The sequence below is a fragment of the Raphanus sativus genome, chromosome 2 (genome assembly GCF_000801105.2).
Source record: "Raphanus sativus cultivar WK10039 chromosome 2, ASM80110v3, whole genome shotgun sequence".
Classification (NCBI taxonomy): Eukaryota; Viridiplantae; Streptophyta; class Magnoliopsida; order Brassicales; family Brassicaceae; genus Raphanus; species Raphanus sativus.
In genome coordinates, this window is record NC_079512.1 from 30,711,466 (window position 1) to 30,727,907 (window position 16,442).

General features: G+C 32.8%; 3 protein-coding genes across 5 annotated transcripts; 2 read left to right on the forward strand and 1 right to left on the reverse strand.

Annotated features, from left to right (window-relative positions):
* The first annotated feature begins 8,712 nt into the window (after window positions 1-8,712).
* On the forward strand, window positions 8,713-12,421 carry LOC108826025 (potassium channel KAT2). 3 transcript variants are annotated; one of them, XM_018599399.2, is made up of 12 exons: window positions 8,714-8,881; window positions 9,082-9,423; window positions 9,518-9,733; window positions 9,944-10,099; window positions 10,184-10,241; window positions 10,321-10,638; window positions 10,711-10,950; window positions 11,030-11,128; window positions 11,231-11,263; window positions 11,351-11,536; window positions 11,637-12,075; window positions 12,171-12,421. In XM_018599399.2, exons 2-12 carry the CDS (start codon window positions 9,245-9,247, stop codon window positions 12,302-12,304), a joined length of 2,058 nt encoding a protein of 685 aa, XP_018454901.2. In that variant the 5' UTR covers window positions 8,714-8,881; window positions 9,082-9,244; the 3' UTR covers window positions 12,305-12,421. The 3 variants fall into 3 exon arrangements, with proteins under 3 accessions (XP_018454910.2, XP_018454901.2, XP_056859031.1); XM_018599408.2 differs by having other exon boundaries at window positions 8,713-9,423; window positions 11,351-11,458; XM_057003051.1 differs by having other exon boundaries at window positions 8,714-9,423.
* Window positions 12,422-12,705: 284 nt separating this feature from the next.
* LOC108841479 (uncharacterized) lies at window positions 12,706-13,386 on the forward strand. The gene has a single exon (XM_018614234.2). It carries the CDS (start codon window positions 12,767-12,769, stop codon window positions 13,259-13,261), a length of 495 nt encoding a protein of 164 aa, XP_018469736.1. The 5' UTR covers window positions 12,706-12,766; the 3' UTR covers window positions 13,262-13,386.
* A 790-nt stretch (window positions 13,387-14,176) lies between these two features.
* Window positions 14,177-16,169, reverse strand: LOC108830322 (glucan endo-1,3-beta-glucosidase 14). The gene is made up of 4 exons (XM_018603926.2): window positions 16,051-16,169; window positions 15,524-15,860; window positions 14,463-15,171; window positions 14,177-14,370 (listed from the first exon to the last, which is right to left on the reverse strand). The coding sequence occupies exons 1-4, from the start codon at window positions 16,121-16,123 to the stop codon at window positions 14,284-14,286; spliced, it is 1,206 nt and encodes a 401-aa protein (XP_018459428.2). The 5' UTR covers window positions 16,124-16,169; the 3' UTR covers window positions 14,177-14,283.
* Window positions 16,170-16,442: the final 273 nt, after the last annotated feature.

Sequence of the window (16,442 nt, forward strand, 5' to 3'; positions counted from 1 at the left end):
TGTCATTTTAGTTTTTAAATCTTGTTTTATTATAAAATATTGTTTTATATTTTCAAAATAAATATTACATATTTTTCCAGTTTTTATCTTAGTTCATTAATTAGCAAAATCAAACAACATAATATTTCAAATATAGATAAAACAAAAAGTTTAATCATTTTTTTAATTTGTGTATAAAAACTTTAAACAATACTTATAACGAAACAGAGTGAAGAACACATAGGGCTTAATCAATTGGTTAATGATTTGCAAATACATCCGCATAACTTCCCTTCACCACTTTGAGATTCAGTTGGGTGACTTATTTTGGGTCCCCATTGGTCCTCGATATCCATTAATGAGACATTATCTCTCTCCTCTCTTTTTCTCTTCTTAATTTGTATGCAGTCTATTTCTTTTCTTTTTTTGGTCAAATAATGCAGTCTATTTCAAGTACAAATTCTTAATTATTATCAGCAAAGTTATATTCTTAATCATGATTATGCATGTACAAGATCTGATCCACTGCATGATCAAGATTGTTATTGATTGATATACATCTTCTTGTTATTAGCTATTTAATTAATTTGTAGATTTCTAAAAAAATGTAGTATGTTAATCGGAAGTGCAAATTTTGTTTTACGTCTAAAATATTTAAGCACCAGTTGATTTTAACATTCTTATATATTTTGTAATGGAGTTTAGATGTCCATTGAAATTAAAAAAATAAGTTTTATACAGCTGAAAATCGATATTAAACCACAAAATCCATAAATATATATTTACCATTTAAGACGTTTGTAAATGAACAAATGATAGGATATAAATGTATGCTTTTGTTAAGTGATTATTTTTTTGTCAAAATTTAGACGTTTATGCTGTTAATGACCAAACTGTAGAACATTAGTTTTTTTCTACCTAAAGGAATAATTAAACATATTTACTAAAAAGAACTACAATTCTACTACTCCAGTCGATAATCAAGTCTAACAAAATTGTTCTAATGGTTATTATATGTTGTATCCAAAAATCTAATGTTTAATGCTCTGCTCATAGGGCTGGGCATTTTATATGTTATATTTGATTCGATTCGTTATTCGTTGCTATTCGATCCGAAAATTCCGGATATCCGTGAACTTTTGAATCAAAGCAAATACTAAAATTCAATATCCGTTAAAATTGAAGCAAATCACAAATATTAAAATGTTTGGAAGCGACTATCCGATTCGATCCGTCAATATATAAATACATATATATTTGATTATATTTAAAGTTTTAAATATATAAAATTATATAATTATTATTCTAACATATGATTTGACAGAATATATTCACATTATTACTTATATAAAAGTATTACATAAAAGAAAGAGAAAACATTTATGACAATTATATTTTTTTCTTAAATTTTGTATTATTATAATTGTTAACTAAGTTTAAATAATTTACAAAATATGTAGATTCACTACTTCTTTCAATTTTTATATTTTATATCATGCAAAATAATATTTTACAAAACAAATTTGTATCAAATTTTTTAAGATAATTTGTATTAATAAAAACAAATGAGATATCTGTAAATATTCGCGAATATCCGCAAATATCTATTTATTTTCCGGATATCCGTTTTTTCGAATATCCGTATTTTTCTGAAGTAAAGCAAATCGAAAAATTAGATATCCGTAACATTCGAAATAAATCACAAATACCTTAAAAAACCCAAATATCTAATCCGTGCCGAAGGCTATCTGCTCATACAGTGGTAGGTCCAAACAAAGAGTTCTTTTTTTGTAACTGACCAAACAAAGAGTTCTGCAATATCATTATGGAATTTTTGGCTAATATTAAGGATATTTATGACAGTGAAAGAATAATCGATTCTCAGTGCTCTTTGATTTTGGTCTTCCATTTGGCAAATGGCAGATTTGACCGTATCCAAAACCTCCACTTTCTTGGTTCTTACATCTCACGTTTGAGTCACATGAAACTCGGGGGAAGCTAAAGCCCATCATCATGAGAAAATGAAACAAAAACAACGTAAAGCTGAAGAGAAAAATAATAAAGCACTCATTGGTCTAGAGCTTGCTAATATGTGGTAGCGACTTAATTTAGTGAATAAGTGAATGATTTGGAACTTGCGAGGAGGAAGTACTGGTACATACAAATAATTATCTTTGTATCAGCATTTGACATACATAAGATTTCAAAAAAAACGTAAAATTTTTAATTTATAAAATAGACCAAATTTAAGAAAGTTGACCATACATATGAATATTACAAAAGGTACGTAATATTACATTTGATAAAATAGATAAACCGCCATGCATGTCCAATCCCAGTAGAGATTAGATTATGTCCAATATATTTTGCTACATTTTTTCTAAATAAAATATTTTATTATAGAATCGAATTTGATCTAATCTATTTCTTTAAATAGTAGTCTCCAAACATAAAATAAAATATAAAACAATTTATATCTTATTCTATAAATAGAAAAATAGAAATTCCTATTTATAAAAAAAACTTGAATTGAATTGGAATAAATTTATCTCTAATACATCGTTTATTTCAAATTACTAAAGTTAGGCAACAAGTCTAAATAGTCAAACAGATGTTCAGGCAGGTTTGCATTTTTATAGTTTGCATCAGTATTGTTGGTTAGTTGCCACGTATATCAAATAGTAGATCAGTATGTATACCCTCTCTGACAAACAAAAATACCTTCTGATCAGAGTAGTATCAAAAGGGTGTATATATAGATAAAAGAAAGCATAGACGTATTTAACTGTTAAATATTTGTAGATAAAGTGTTAAATCTTTAATCATGCATGAATACGACATTATTCGTTCACACGACGAACATGTGTTTTGAATATAAACAATTTCAGTGGATTCTGATCATGTACGAATTAGTACAATTATTTGAAAACTTAAATTAAAAAAAAAAGACGCAGTGAAATTTCAAATTATTCAAACAAGTTTCCGGAAGATGTGTTATATCTAGCTTTATGGGTTGCTTGAATATCAATATTGGAATATTGGGTTTTATTTGCATGAGGAATCCGCATTCGTTAGCCAAAGTAATTATAATAAATTGAGAATCTGAATTTACCTTTTCAGAAAAAAAAGAAAAGAGAAATTATTCTGTCCAATGCATTACAAAACATTTTAGTATTTTATATGATATATTACTATACACACTTTTTAATGATAACCACTTATAGAAATGGCATAATTTAAGATCTTCCGCAACTATGGCGTAAAGAATTTTGATGATAAGGAGAAAGAAAACCATACATTTATCATTACGGAAACATATTATATCTTATAATATTCGAGCTAATCAATTTACCATGTCAAGTCAGTTTTCGTTGAATTGAAAAAGTCAACTTCATTTAAATGTCTTTTATCTAACAAATACTAGAATCAACTTTAGTCTCTTCACTTTCTAATACCCTTTCCATCGACCATTTTCTTTTCCTTTTCTATTTATTCTTTAGAAAAACCAGGATAACATAATGTGTACCACCTTTTGTTCCACATGGATTTAGATAAATTTCTCCTGTAATCATAAAATATACAACATTACATTCCATAAATTTTCTGATCTAAGATGAACACTAAAATTTCACAGAACTTAAAAGTCGATCCATCTTCACAAATCACACACGCAGTTCACTAGTTTTGTTCGGTTTAACGTATTGCATTCATCATGAGAATACAATATTTTATTCCTCATTATTTTATATTCAAAAGTATATAGATATTGGTGTAGCAAATGTTGTTTTCGAATTTTCTATCTCAAAATAGGCATTTACTTTCTAGCAGCCTTTTTTGGTGCGTGGATCGGTTTCGTTCTCATTTCTAAAATATTTTTTGAAGTATTTTTTCTGAACTTATTCTCCTTACAACAAATGTCGTGTGATAAAATCGTTTACTCTTTGACTCTAACAAGAAAAAGATTCAAATACTCTGAAGCTAGACCAAAATAAGCAATCGAGCTGTCAAGCATTCTTTTTATGATCGAAACAATTTCTTCTTCTTTTTTTTGACAAAGAAAGCTCAGATGAACAACACAAATGGTTCCATTAAAATTACAAGAGAACTCGTGAATCCTTTTCCTTTTCTCGGTTCCAACCTTCCAGTGTACATTTCTTTTTAAAATTGTGGTAACCGGAATGCAGGATTATTTCTGAGTAGGGTTTTTTTTTGTTCACTTCTCTGTGCAGGTAAAATGTTATATTAATCATCTATAAACTCTATACCATAAATCTATAGTGTTTTCGATTATCTTTGCTCTTTTCAGTTTTTTGAACTTTTAAAAACAGTCAAAGTTTTGTGAGTTTTTCTTGTGTTCACGTTCTGAATTGAAACAGTAGATTCATCAACTAATAATATTTAGTTATTTTAAATTTAATTTAAAAGAAAACAAAATAATAAAAATTTGTCAAATTATATTATGTTTTAAAATAAATAAAAAATAGTAATTACCAAAAAAAAATTATATTGTTAATGTCATCACCAAAACTCTAATCATAAATCCTAATATATCGGATAAATCATAAATCATAACCATTAAAAATTAAATTTAAATCATACTAAACTCTAAATCTTTAATCCAAAACTCTTAGATAAATTTTTATCCAAGAGTTCAGGATTTACTCAAACAATTAGGGTTTAGTGTTTATAATTTATGGTTTAAGGTTTAGTATTTCGCTAATGGCGTTAATAATATTTCTTTTTTTTTGCAATTTTTTTTGTTTTTATTTAATATATAATATAATTAGACTAATTCTTATTATTTTGGTTTTTAAGATATTGAATCTGAAATACCTAAATACTATTGGTTTATTGGTTTATGAACCTACAATACACCATAGGAGTGAATCCAATAAAAACTCAAGTTTTTGTTAGATACTTATGCATGAACTTGGCTATACCAAAATATAAGAAACTAATCGGACCACGTGAATATGAAGGCCTAACATAGAAGCTGCTTTGAAGGCAGTGTGGACACCCTTCATCATTGTCCCCAAGGACCACTTTACCTCTTGGCTTTATCTGCTAAGATCCACCACCAAGATTCTCTCTTTGCCTTTTCTGTTTGTGTGATTTTCTTTACATTTAAATGGTTTCTTATCCTTAGTTAATGTGAGATATACCAAAAACGACATTAGAAAATCTTATATGTTGTTTTTTAAATATGTTATTAAACTGTATTATGATTTGTTTTTATTCCGACCTCAAGAATACAACTCTATATGCATGGTCAAAAGGAAACATTGCTAATTTGATTACTCCAGTTAGTAAATTACTTACTTTTTCTTCTTGTTGCTAGTATTTTAAAAGGTTGAAATCTAAAACAAGTCATAACAAAACTGAGCACGTTGTAGGACAGTTATCACGAGAAATAGTCACTATGGTTTTGACACTTACATACAATCTCTAACTACATAATACTATTATGGCATAATCTACAATTTTGAGAATCTAATAACGTATTGCTATGGCTGATGACCTCAATATTTGTATAGGCAAAGCCAGGAAAGTGTCAAGTACAAATAATGAATTAGATTCTGAATCCAGCCCAAAAATTATATGTTATGCCTATGTTGAGTATTATATGATGAGTGCCTGGTTAGTCCAAGTCTTCTAAGTAGAACCAAAAAAAATATTAGTTCTAAAATAAACTAAAAAATAGTAAATTTAACAAAACCCCTACAGTCAAAATGCAAAAGATTCATATGGGCAATGACATGCATGAAGATTACAGTATTTACAATAGATTGTTCTAAATTGGTAAATATGGTGTCTATGCCAACAGAGTAGTAGGCTTTCTCTAGAATTGTAGAAAAAGAAAAAAAAAAGGATTTCTACCTCATCTCATTTTCCAGTATATTCCAAGATGAAGATTAATACAGAAAAATTAGCACGCAGTGTGCGAAATCCTCATTTGGCAAGGATATATGTTGGGTTTGAATCTCTAAACCAGTTTAGTTTCATATAGAATAGATGTTTGTTGGCAAAAAAAAGAGAGTTCTGATTCATATACATGGTAGGACTCGTGCAATAGATGGATCCTAGCTAGAAGCATATGCAATAAAAGGTTACCACATAATTACATGTTCGAACAAAATAAACAAGTAGTTGAAGTTAATATATGGCATATTAGTTGAGGGATATTGATTTCTACATTAGGCTAATCAAATATCCATATGATAAATACATCTCATCCACATGGTTTCACCTCTTTTTTCTATATTATGGAGAAGTTCTGAGGCTTCCGTCTGTAATATTGGAGGAGTACTAACCATTGCATATTAAGTTATTACCTCTTCAAAACTTACGCCAACTCGTGACATTGAAGTTCACTTTGTGGAAGACCCTGAGTATGTACATTAGGTGAGTTATAAATACTGGGTGATATAAACAAATTACAATTTAATGTGGTCCAAAAGATTATATAAAGGTCAAAAGATGATTGCAAAATAATGTTTTAATTGAACCTCTCTTATATATGAACATTTTAAAAAGAAAAATAAAGGAACATACAGAAAAAGGTGGAACAAGAGAGTGAAAGCAATACGTTTAGCCTAGCTTATAAAACACACGTGACAAAAACCGCAAAATTCAGACAGACCATGCATGAAACCGGACCGTGTATGTTCGACCCGCTTCTAAAGCTGTCATTTGGATCGTAGCTAGCCCTATACTTGACTACAATTATACGTGATTGGAAGAGGCTGTAGAGGCTGTTGCTCAAAAAAAAAAAGAGGCTGTAGAAGCAATGGACATCAACTTTTATTTATATATTTTTTTATAGTCTCTTTTGAAACAATCATGATTAAGTTTTTAAAATTGAATCTAAAACCAAAACATTATAAAAGAAAATATATTAGCTATAGAATCAGTTTCTCTAAATTTTTTGTTCAGGGCTTTAAAAAAATCTACAGCAAAAAAAAAAAATTAAGCCACAACTGATTAAAGAAAGTATAAATTTTAGAGCAAAAATTACAGAACCACAGCTTCAACTAATCAAATCAGAGTCAATTTTCATAATCACATGGGATGAATCACGATAGGAGAATAATCTCGGTATATTAACCTATATATGGATGCTACATTACTCTAATTATGGCTACAATGATTTATCATAATAAGCCAGTACGACTACGAGACCAAAACGAAAACGTAAAGGATTTGAATCAGATTTCTCGACTTGTCTAGTAACGAAAAAATTATATGCTTATAAAATCCCAACTTGTCTAGTATAACGAACAAGTTTGTGTTATTATTTGATATCACAAAGCTAGAACTAATAATTTGGGGAGTAGTAAACCAAGAAATCGCTGTCCCGGTTATCTGTAGAAAATATCATTTAGAGTTAAGGATTTCTCACTCAAATGCTATGTCACCTAATCTGGGTTCTGACTCCAAGACTGTGTTTCCCATTTGAAAAGTAACGACAAAAATTATTGAAGATCTTGGACCCTATGTCACTTTTTGCATGTGCAAGATTTAACTGACTCTTAGACAGAGTGGTTAGTGAGTGGATTCATATCCCGCTAACGATAATTAATTAGCTACTTGAACAGCAGAAAAGGCTACCCACTGAAGAACCAAGTCATTTGAACCATGAAGGTTTTTGTTAAGTCGTACAAAACATTCGAAACCAAGTTTGGGTAACCCATCAAAAATATTGTAATCGCATAGCCAGCTAAGCCAGACACAAAATAGTTTATTTTGTTGTAAGATTTTAGAACTGAAACGAAGAATAATCATAAAAACAACACGAACACGAACATATCCGGAAACAAAATGGTCTATATTGATAATTAAATAAAGACAAAACAGCAAATAGTTTTTTTCAGAGAATGCAATCAGAATCATGTGAAACATATCTGAATTCTTTTTGTTTTTTATTGAAGTATGTATTCTGTATCACATAATGTAACTATATAAACTAAGACTATAAACTTTCTTTTTAAACTAACACTAATAGAACCGGACGAACACAAAAGCAATTTGCAAGATAAGAAAATAAACGATAATTGTTACAAATATTATTTTCGAAAAATTTTCGAAAATTTTCCTTAATTGAGAAAACATTATCACTGAACTACATGATTTGATTGTTGCTGCTTCATTCTGTTTCCACTAAATAATCTCTAGTGTGAAACAGAGTTCATAGCCTCCTTTTAATATCTTGATTAGTGTCTTTGTTCTTTACATGTCGTGTCATATTCTCTGATTAGATGTTTTTTGTGTGTCAATTGCATGATTAGATGTTTACGCGTAATTAAGGATTTATTATTTCTAAATCAAAAATTAAATTCTATATCAAAGCATAAATCTAGAAGTAAAAAGTTTAATCGATGCTTATGACTAACCTGAGTCAAAAGCAAGAAATTCACTGATGCGGAGAACTGTCATTGGTCCACTTGTCATCATTACACATGAGCTGCCCATGTAAGAGAATCTTAAGAACTTGTTCTTCTTCTGTGGTTAGTCCCTGTAAACCGCTCAACATATTACCAAGAGTAATCAACTAAGCAATGTTTGAAAATGCATACAGTAAAGTATTTTTATAAGATACTTAACGAATACTACTAGCATTTATTTTTATCCTTTTCGGCCATTAAATTCTATTCTGACCATCTTTTTGCCCTTACCTGGTCCATTTCTTGATTCCTGTATGTATGTATATATATTGGCCTCCAAATGCTAAGTAAATGGATATTCCACCATAGTCACAATCTCATCAAGTAGAAACTCCATTAACAAGATTGCGTCCTCTTTCTCCTTCTCCTTCTTCTCTTCAATTTTCAAATATTTACTTCCTGTCAATAGAAGAAACGCCAAAGCATTTCTGCTGTAAAATCTCAATGTCTGCCACTAAAATGTATAGTACTTGTTAACTTTTCTTCCTCCAAACGTACCAACACTTCTCTGTTCTTATAATTTCACATTCCTAATCATTTCTTGTGTAAGCCTTCTTGTGGGTTTTTGCAGCATTAATGGTGCACTGAGTCTGTGTAAAATAGTTAAACCACCTTTCTCTGCAAAATAAAAAAAAAATCGTTTTTATAATCTCCTTTTCAGAAAACGTTAAGACATGGGTCAGGTCAAGTTGATGTAGTAAAGGTCAGAACCAACGTGAGAGAGAGAAAGAAAGAAGAAAAAGTTCGTTAGCTTGTGATACTTGTCACAAGTTTCCTCACTCTATTTATAACTACCTTGCTGAAGAGAAACCACTCAAAACAAGATGTCAATCTCTTGCACTAGAAACTTCTTTGAAAGATTCTGCGTTGAAGAATACAATATGGACGCAAGAAAACACGGCAGCTTCCTTTCTGCTGATCTCTTGCCATCTCTTGGAGCAAGAATTAACCAATCAACCAAGCTTCGTAAACACATTATCTCTCCTTTTGATCCACGTTTCAGGTGTTTTATCATCTTTAGATACACTTCCTTATGTGTATACTTCTTTTATTTTGCTGTTTTCTTGAAATAATTGCGGCTTAATGTTTTGTAACAGGGCATGGGAGATGTGGTTGGTCATTCTTGTGGTATACTCAGCTTGGATTTGTCCTTTTGAGTTTGCATTCATCACCTACAAGAAAGACGCACTATTCATAGTAGACAACATTGTCAATGGCTTCTTTGCTGTTGATATTGTTCTCACCTTCTTCGTTGCGTATCTAGACAGCCACTCTTATCTTCTAGTGGACAATCATAAGAAAATAGCTATAAGGTGAGAAAATCTACACAAGACTAGTAAGGTTTTGCGTTTTGAAAGTAAGCAGACGTTTCATAATATGTTATGTTTTTTTTGGGACATGATGAAACATTTTCTTAAGTTACTTTAGCTTATAATTCAAAAATAATTGGTTCAAGTACCTTATATATTATTCATATCTCATCATCGTAACTGTGGGATCTTATATTCTCACACATTTTAAAGGTACCTTTCTACTTGGTTCGCCTTTGATGTCTGCTCGACAGCTCCGTTCCAGTCACTGAGTCTCCTGTTTAACTACAATGGAAGTGAAATAGGATTCAGAGTTCTTAACATGCTCAGGCTCTGGCGTCTCAGACGAGTCAGCTCACTGTTTGCAAGGTTCATTTTCAAAACTAAAAACATAAGCAAACCATTTGTAACTTCATGTTCATAAGAGGTACCCTCATTACTCCTCTGCATCAGGCTTGAGAAAGATATACGCTTCAACTACTTCTGGACACGTTGCACAAAGCTCATATCGGTAAGTCTCAAAAACAGAGGAAAGCTCTGTTCTTTTCTTGAACAACAAGAAACTTACAATGCGTACTTGTTTATGTCAGGTCACACTCTTTGCAGTACATTGTGCTGGATGCTTCAACTACCTCATTGCAGAACAATATCCTGATCCAAGAAAAACATGGATAGGAGCTGTGTACCCAAATTTCAAGGAAGCAAGCCTATGGAGCAGATACGTGACTGCTCTTTACTGGTCAATTACAACATTAACAACAACAGGATATGGAGACTTGCATGCTGAGAATCCAAGAGAAATGCTGTTCGATGTCTTTTACATGCTCTTCAACTTGGGATTCACATCTTACTTGATTGGAAACATGACCAACCTTGTGGTTCACTGGACTAGCCGCACCAGAACCTTTGTAAGCCCACTCACTTTCTTTTGACGTCGCTTCATCTATTCAGTTAAGCTAATAAAAAAGGTGATTCAACAGAGGGATACTGTTAGAGCTGCTTCAGAGTTTGCATCAAGAAACCAACTCCCACCGAACATACAAGACCAGATGTTATCACACATCTGCTTAAAGTTCAAGACAGAGGGTCTGAAACAACAGGAGACTTTGAATGGTTTGCCTAAAGCGATTCGTTCAAGCATTTCAAACTATCTATTCCTCCATATCCTTCAGAAAGTGTACCTCTTTGAAGGAGTTTCTCGCAACTTCCTCTTTCAGTTGGTAAAACACTCATCTGTAAACCCTTTTCTTGTTCTTTGTCCCACAAAGTTACCAACTCTGTTTACCCTTTCCGACCAAGGTTTCAGATATAGATGCTGAGTACTTCCCACCCAGAGAAGATGTAATTCTACAGAACGAAGCTCCTACGGATCTTTATATTCTAGTCTCAGGGGCAGTGGTGAGTAATTTTAGTTTGAAACACAATAAGGTCATAGGAACGTTGAAGTTACCTACTAACATTTTTTACTCTCTCTCTCTCTCTGGGGTGGTGATTATGCAGGATTTTACTGCTTACATTGACGGTGAAAATCAGGTATGTGGACAAAATATTTGACCAAAAAGAATATTTTTATGATCAAATAAATAACAATAATCAACCAGAATCATTACATTCATGTAGGTTCAAGGCAAAGCAGTAGTTGGAGATGCATTTGGAGAGATTGGTGTTTTATGCTCTACACCACAACCTTTCACAGTTAGGACAGCAGAACTATCTCAAATACTACGGGTAAGCAAAAAATCTCTGATGAGTGCTATGAAAGCTCATATTGAAGATGGACGTATCATAATGAACAACCTCTTCATGGTAAGTAAGCAAAAGATGAAACTAGTGGAAACCGAGTTTATGTTAGGTGTTTTCACACAATATTAAACTCATTTTGTTATTATTATGATGAAATTTTCAGAAACTTAGAGGGCAACAGTCAATAGCAATTGATGATACAAACAACCAACCAGACTTCCTCCTCCAGGAGTGGCTTGGTGGTGGTCCAAAGAACGGAGAAGGAAACTGCAGTGGTCAAGGAAAGGGTCACAAATATTTACAACTGAATGGTTCAGAGAATGTTGATTTTGAGTCTACCAGAAGAAGTCAAGAGCATAGGATTGAGATAGAAGAAGGGGAAAAAGAAAACAAAGATATTAATGGGAAAAGTTGCTCTCATGCAGATCTTACTCCGTTTAAGTTTCCTCCACCGGAAACATATTCATATTGCAGATTCAGTAAACAAGAAGCCGCTAAGCCGGGAGATAGGAGAGTTACCATCCACTTGAAGTCACAGGGGAAAGATTTGTCGAAGCTCATAATCTTACCTGCTTCGATGGAAGAGCTTATGACGCTTGCAGGTAATTAAGCAATTTCATTTCTTAATATGCTCTAACAAACAAGGGAACATGAGAATTAACCTCCATGAACTAACTAAAGCTGCTAAATTATGTAGGTGAAAATTTTGGAGACAGAAGCTTCACAATGGTCACCAGTGCAGAAAACGCTGAGATTGATGATGTAAATGTCATTAGAGATGGTGATCATTTGTATTTTTACATCAATGAGCTTGAAAGCATAGACTCTTGACGTGAGTCACGTGACTTGTATTATTATCAATGTTTGCCTTTCCATAGAGATGGAGAGTATGTATATCATTGTTGTAATTTTGTAACCCAGTTTTTATATAAAAGTTAGATCATCCAATATGAATCTGGAGAACTAAAGTTTGACGATCTTAATCCACAGAAACTTGATAAACAAGACTCTAGCTTCTCTCATCTAACAAATCAAAAACTATTTGAAAAACAATTGTATACTGTGCATGAAATCAATAAAGAAGCCACGAAATTTCGATGGCCGAAAGAGATTAATGGGCCCGACCACAACTATAGGCCCAACTAATTTTCAAAATTATACACAATCAAAATTAAGATTCTCGCCGGGTTTTATATCAAGAACTATGGCAATGCCTTGCTCACATCCTTTTGTTTCATCTTCTCTCTATCAGACCAAAAACCCTACTCTCTTTCTCTCTCGCTCTCAATCTCAATGGATGTTACGATGAAACACAACCTTCTCAACAGCTTCATCATCTCTCTCATTCTCACTCTCGTCTTCCTTATCTCACCATCGTCATCATCATCATCGACATCTTCATCGAATCAAGATACAAGAGTATCTACACGAAAGACAGAACCCTTTCTCAACGGGGACGAATCACCGCACCAACTCGTCTACATCAAGAAAATGACGCCGTTTATCTTGAACCCGGGTCAACGAGATCAACACCGTCGTCTTCGTTATAACCACCACTACTACTACTACCGCCATGGTATTCGTCGCCGTGGTCTTCGTCACCGTGCCAACTACTTCAAGATGATGACCAAGAAGAGCAGTAACGGTTTTAACCGTCCGGTCGGACCGGATACGTTCTCTGTTATGCTTCCCAAAGGATTCGTACCTCCTTCCGGTTCATCTCCTTGTCATAACCAGAACCCTAATTCCGCTACCACTCTCTTCTGCGATCTTTCAACACAGCCTTAGAGTTCTCCAAAACCCGGTCTTCGCAATTCTTTAATGGCCGGTACAAGAAACGATTTTGTTCTTCCACTGTTGTATATTTCATCTTTTTCACCTTTGAATAAGAGATATTTGTTATGATCGATGCATATTTTTTCATGGTCCAATGTATAAAAGTAATTAGCATATATGTTACGTTTCTTTTTGTCATTTCATTTATGTTAATCTAGTTTTGCTTAGTTACAAATATAGTATACATAGCATATTATAGGGCTGCTTAACCAGCTGTAAAGTTTAACTAAACAATATATTTTTTTAGCAAAACTAAACAATATTTATTTTACCGTACGTGCGGCTAAACTATCTTATTCTGCGAGTTAAAAATTAAAATTAAGAGGTCGGTAAAGTAATATAAATACGATGGTACCATTAATACAGATGGAGAGAAATAGCATATTTCCCTCTGTTTTCAAGGTCAAAACGCATCGTTTTGCGGCAAGAACAAGAGAGTATATTAAGCCGATAGAATTGGAAAATAAACATGTGAATTTGCATCGTGAGCATAAGCTCTTGTTTCATGGCTTTTTTTCTTAGCGTCAGTTCCAGTTTTACGTACCGTCCACTCCAGTGCTATAGTTTTGCATCTAATTCTAAGTAAAAATACTTTAAGGAGTATATTTAAAATATCTAACAATATACAGAGAATTAGCTATGTCTATATCTTGAACTAGAGAAACAATATGTGGCTGATTGATTCCAAACCGCTAGTGTTTGTGGATTCTGTCCCAAGGGTCAAAGTAACACAAAGCTTTGCATGTGCAACAAGCCGCCAATATGTTTTTTTTTCTTGAGCAATAAACTGTTTTAGTTTATTGACTATTAATTGATTTATCGATATCCATATGACCAATTTACATGTTTATGGATTAGAATATTGAATCGAATATGAAATTATTTTTATCGAACTTAAATAATTAAATTGTTTACATAGATACTTATCTCCTAACCAATTCAAATTATTATATATATACTCAATAAATTCCCCTCTAAAATAGTCTTGATATTACAACTTGAATCATCGCCAATATCAAAATTGTCCAACACTCCAAGGTCGCCGTGGTCCTATTCACTGCCTGTAGGAAGAGAAAACAGAGAACTCATTACTATTACAACATTTATACTCATTGTGAACAAAACAAACCATATAATATAAAGTAATGTGTACCTTAGTGGCAGAGGATGAATAAGTGACAGATTGTGAATTCGCAGTCGTCGTAGACATCGTAGAGAATCCCAAGTTGTAAGCCAATGATCCATCGGGTCGAAATATGCCATAGTTCTTCTCAGAAGTAGGACCCGGCTTCATATCCTCATTGAACAAGGCGAATATATAAACATCTAGCCTCGAGTTCCGTCTAGCCGGAGTGCCTTCTCCGGCGAATTGTCTCATCATAAGATTCCTGTTATACGTGGCAGCATTCGCAGGAGACGCTCCAACCTCTCCAGCGTCTCCTTTTGATGGCCACCCTGTTTCCGCAACCCTAACTTCTATGTTACGGTACCCTAGTTTCGCAGCAGCGAAAGCAAGCGCGTCGACTTGAGCATACATCATGTTGTCGTAATGTAGTCTTGTGTTGGGATCGGTCATGCCGACGTTACGGTTGAATAGGACGTAGTCTATGGGGATTTTGTCGGGGTTGTCTTTGTAGGCGAAGTAAGGGTACGCATTGATCCAAAAGGGAGATCTCGTAGCTTCCAAGAATTGTAAAAGTTGTTGCATCACGGAGGAAACCTCCGGCTTAAAACTACCGGCTGATGGAGGATAAGATTCGGCAAGGACTGCGAGGGAACTTGGAGAGGAGACTTGAACGTATCTGTCTAAACCTAATTGGACCAAGGCTTTGTGGATGTTGATCATCGCTGGCATCATGTATCTATTACCAAAAGAACGAATGAATTAAAGTTAGCATTATTGTAAAGAAAATTTAGCACCTAGCTGAATAAAATATGTTACTATTTCTCTAAAATCATAGACAAGTAATTTCAATTGTTATATAAATAAAATTCAATGTGAATATACTTTAGTTTGTGATTAGCTGTTTTATTAAATCAAAGAGTCTTTTACCTTTTAAGACGTTTTTAGTTGCTTAAACTTTATTCAAATCAAAGTGGAGTTTCAATAACTAGTAAATAATTTGTTATCTAATGTGATCGTTCTAATTGGTCGAACTTTACTAATTAGTTAGAATTAGAAATTAGATTTGAGATTCAGTGATTATTAATTACCCGATTAAACTAGAGTCTTCGTCGGTGAAAAGCTCATTTCCGACCATGATTCCGGTGATCCTTGTGGCCGGAATATATGGTTTGATATGAGAATCAACCCATTGGAGAGCTTGTTGAGGATCTTGTAACAACGTTAAAACTTGATTTTCTATGGTGACGATGATCTCTATGTCTGAATTTGCAAAGGCACTAAGAATTTGAGGATTAGTGTCGTAGATTCTTGTTTTGGTGATCCTTAGAGATCTCAAGAGGTTAATAACTTTATCCGGTGAAGGCAAATTGTTCCCAACTTGTCCGTAGTTGATGCCAAGAGACGTTACAATTTGTAGTATATTCCCTGCAGTTATATCCAATCAAAGAATCAGAATTTTAGAAAATAATGTCATGCAACACCTTTATATTAATTTCATTGAAAAATCCTAGAGGTTACCAAAAAATAGTTACTAAAATTGGGACAATCATGTCGATAAGGAGACTAAATATGACCAACTAATGATTGACGAAAATTATGATAAAAATTAAATCACCTGAGAAAACGAGAGAAACAAGGAAAAGAATGCTAATGAGACTAGGAAGTCTTGCGGTTGTTCTTGATGTCATGTTGAGGAAGAGAAAGAGGAGGAGAGAGAGATTGTGAAGCTGTTGGGTTTTAAGAAAGGGTTTAAGGGAATATATATAGACTACACAAGAAGCCAGCCAAGTTGAAGAATACTTTTCTTTGCTTGTTTGTTTTTTAATTTTGCCGTGGTTTTTTTTTTTTTTAAGGAAAAGGTTTAGGTTTGAAGTTTTTGTTTTCTAATGTTTTTTAGTTGTTTACCTTTGCCTTCCCTATATTGCTTTTCTCATTTATGCCTTTTTATCCATTGAGGGCTTTGTATTAACCAGAACGACGGATTTCTTATTAAAATTATAAAAATTA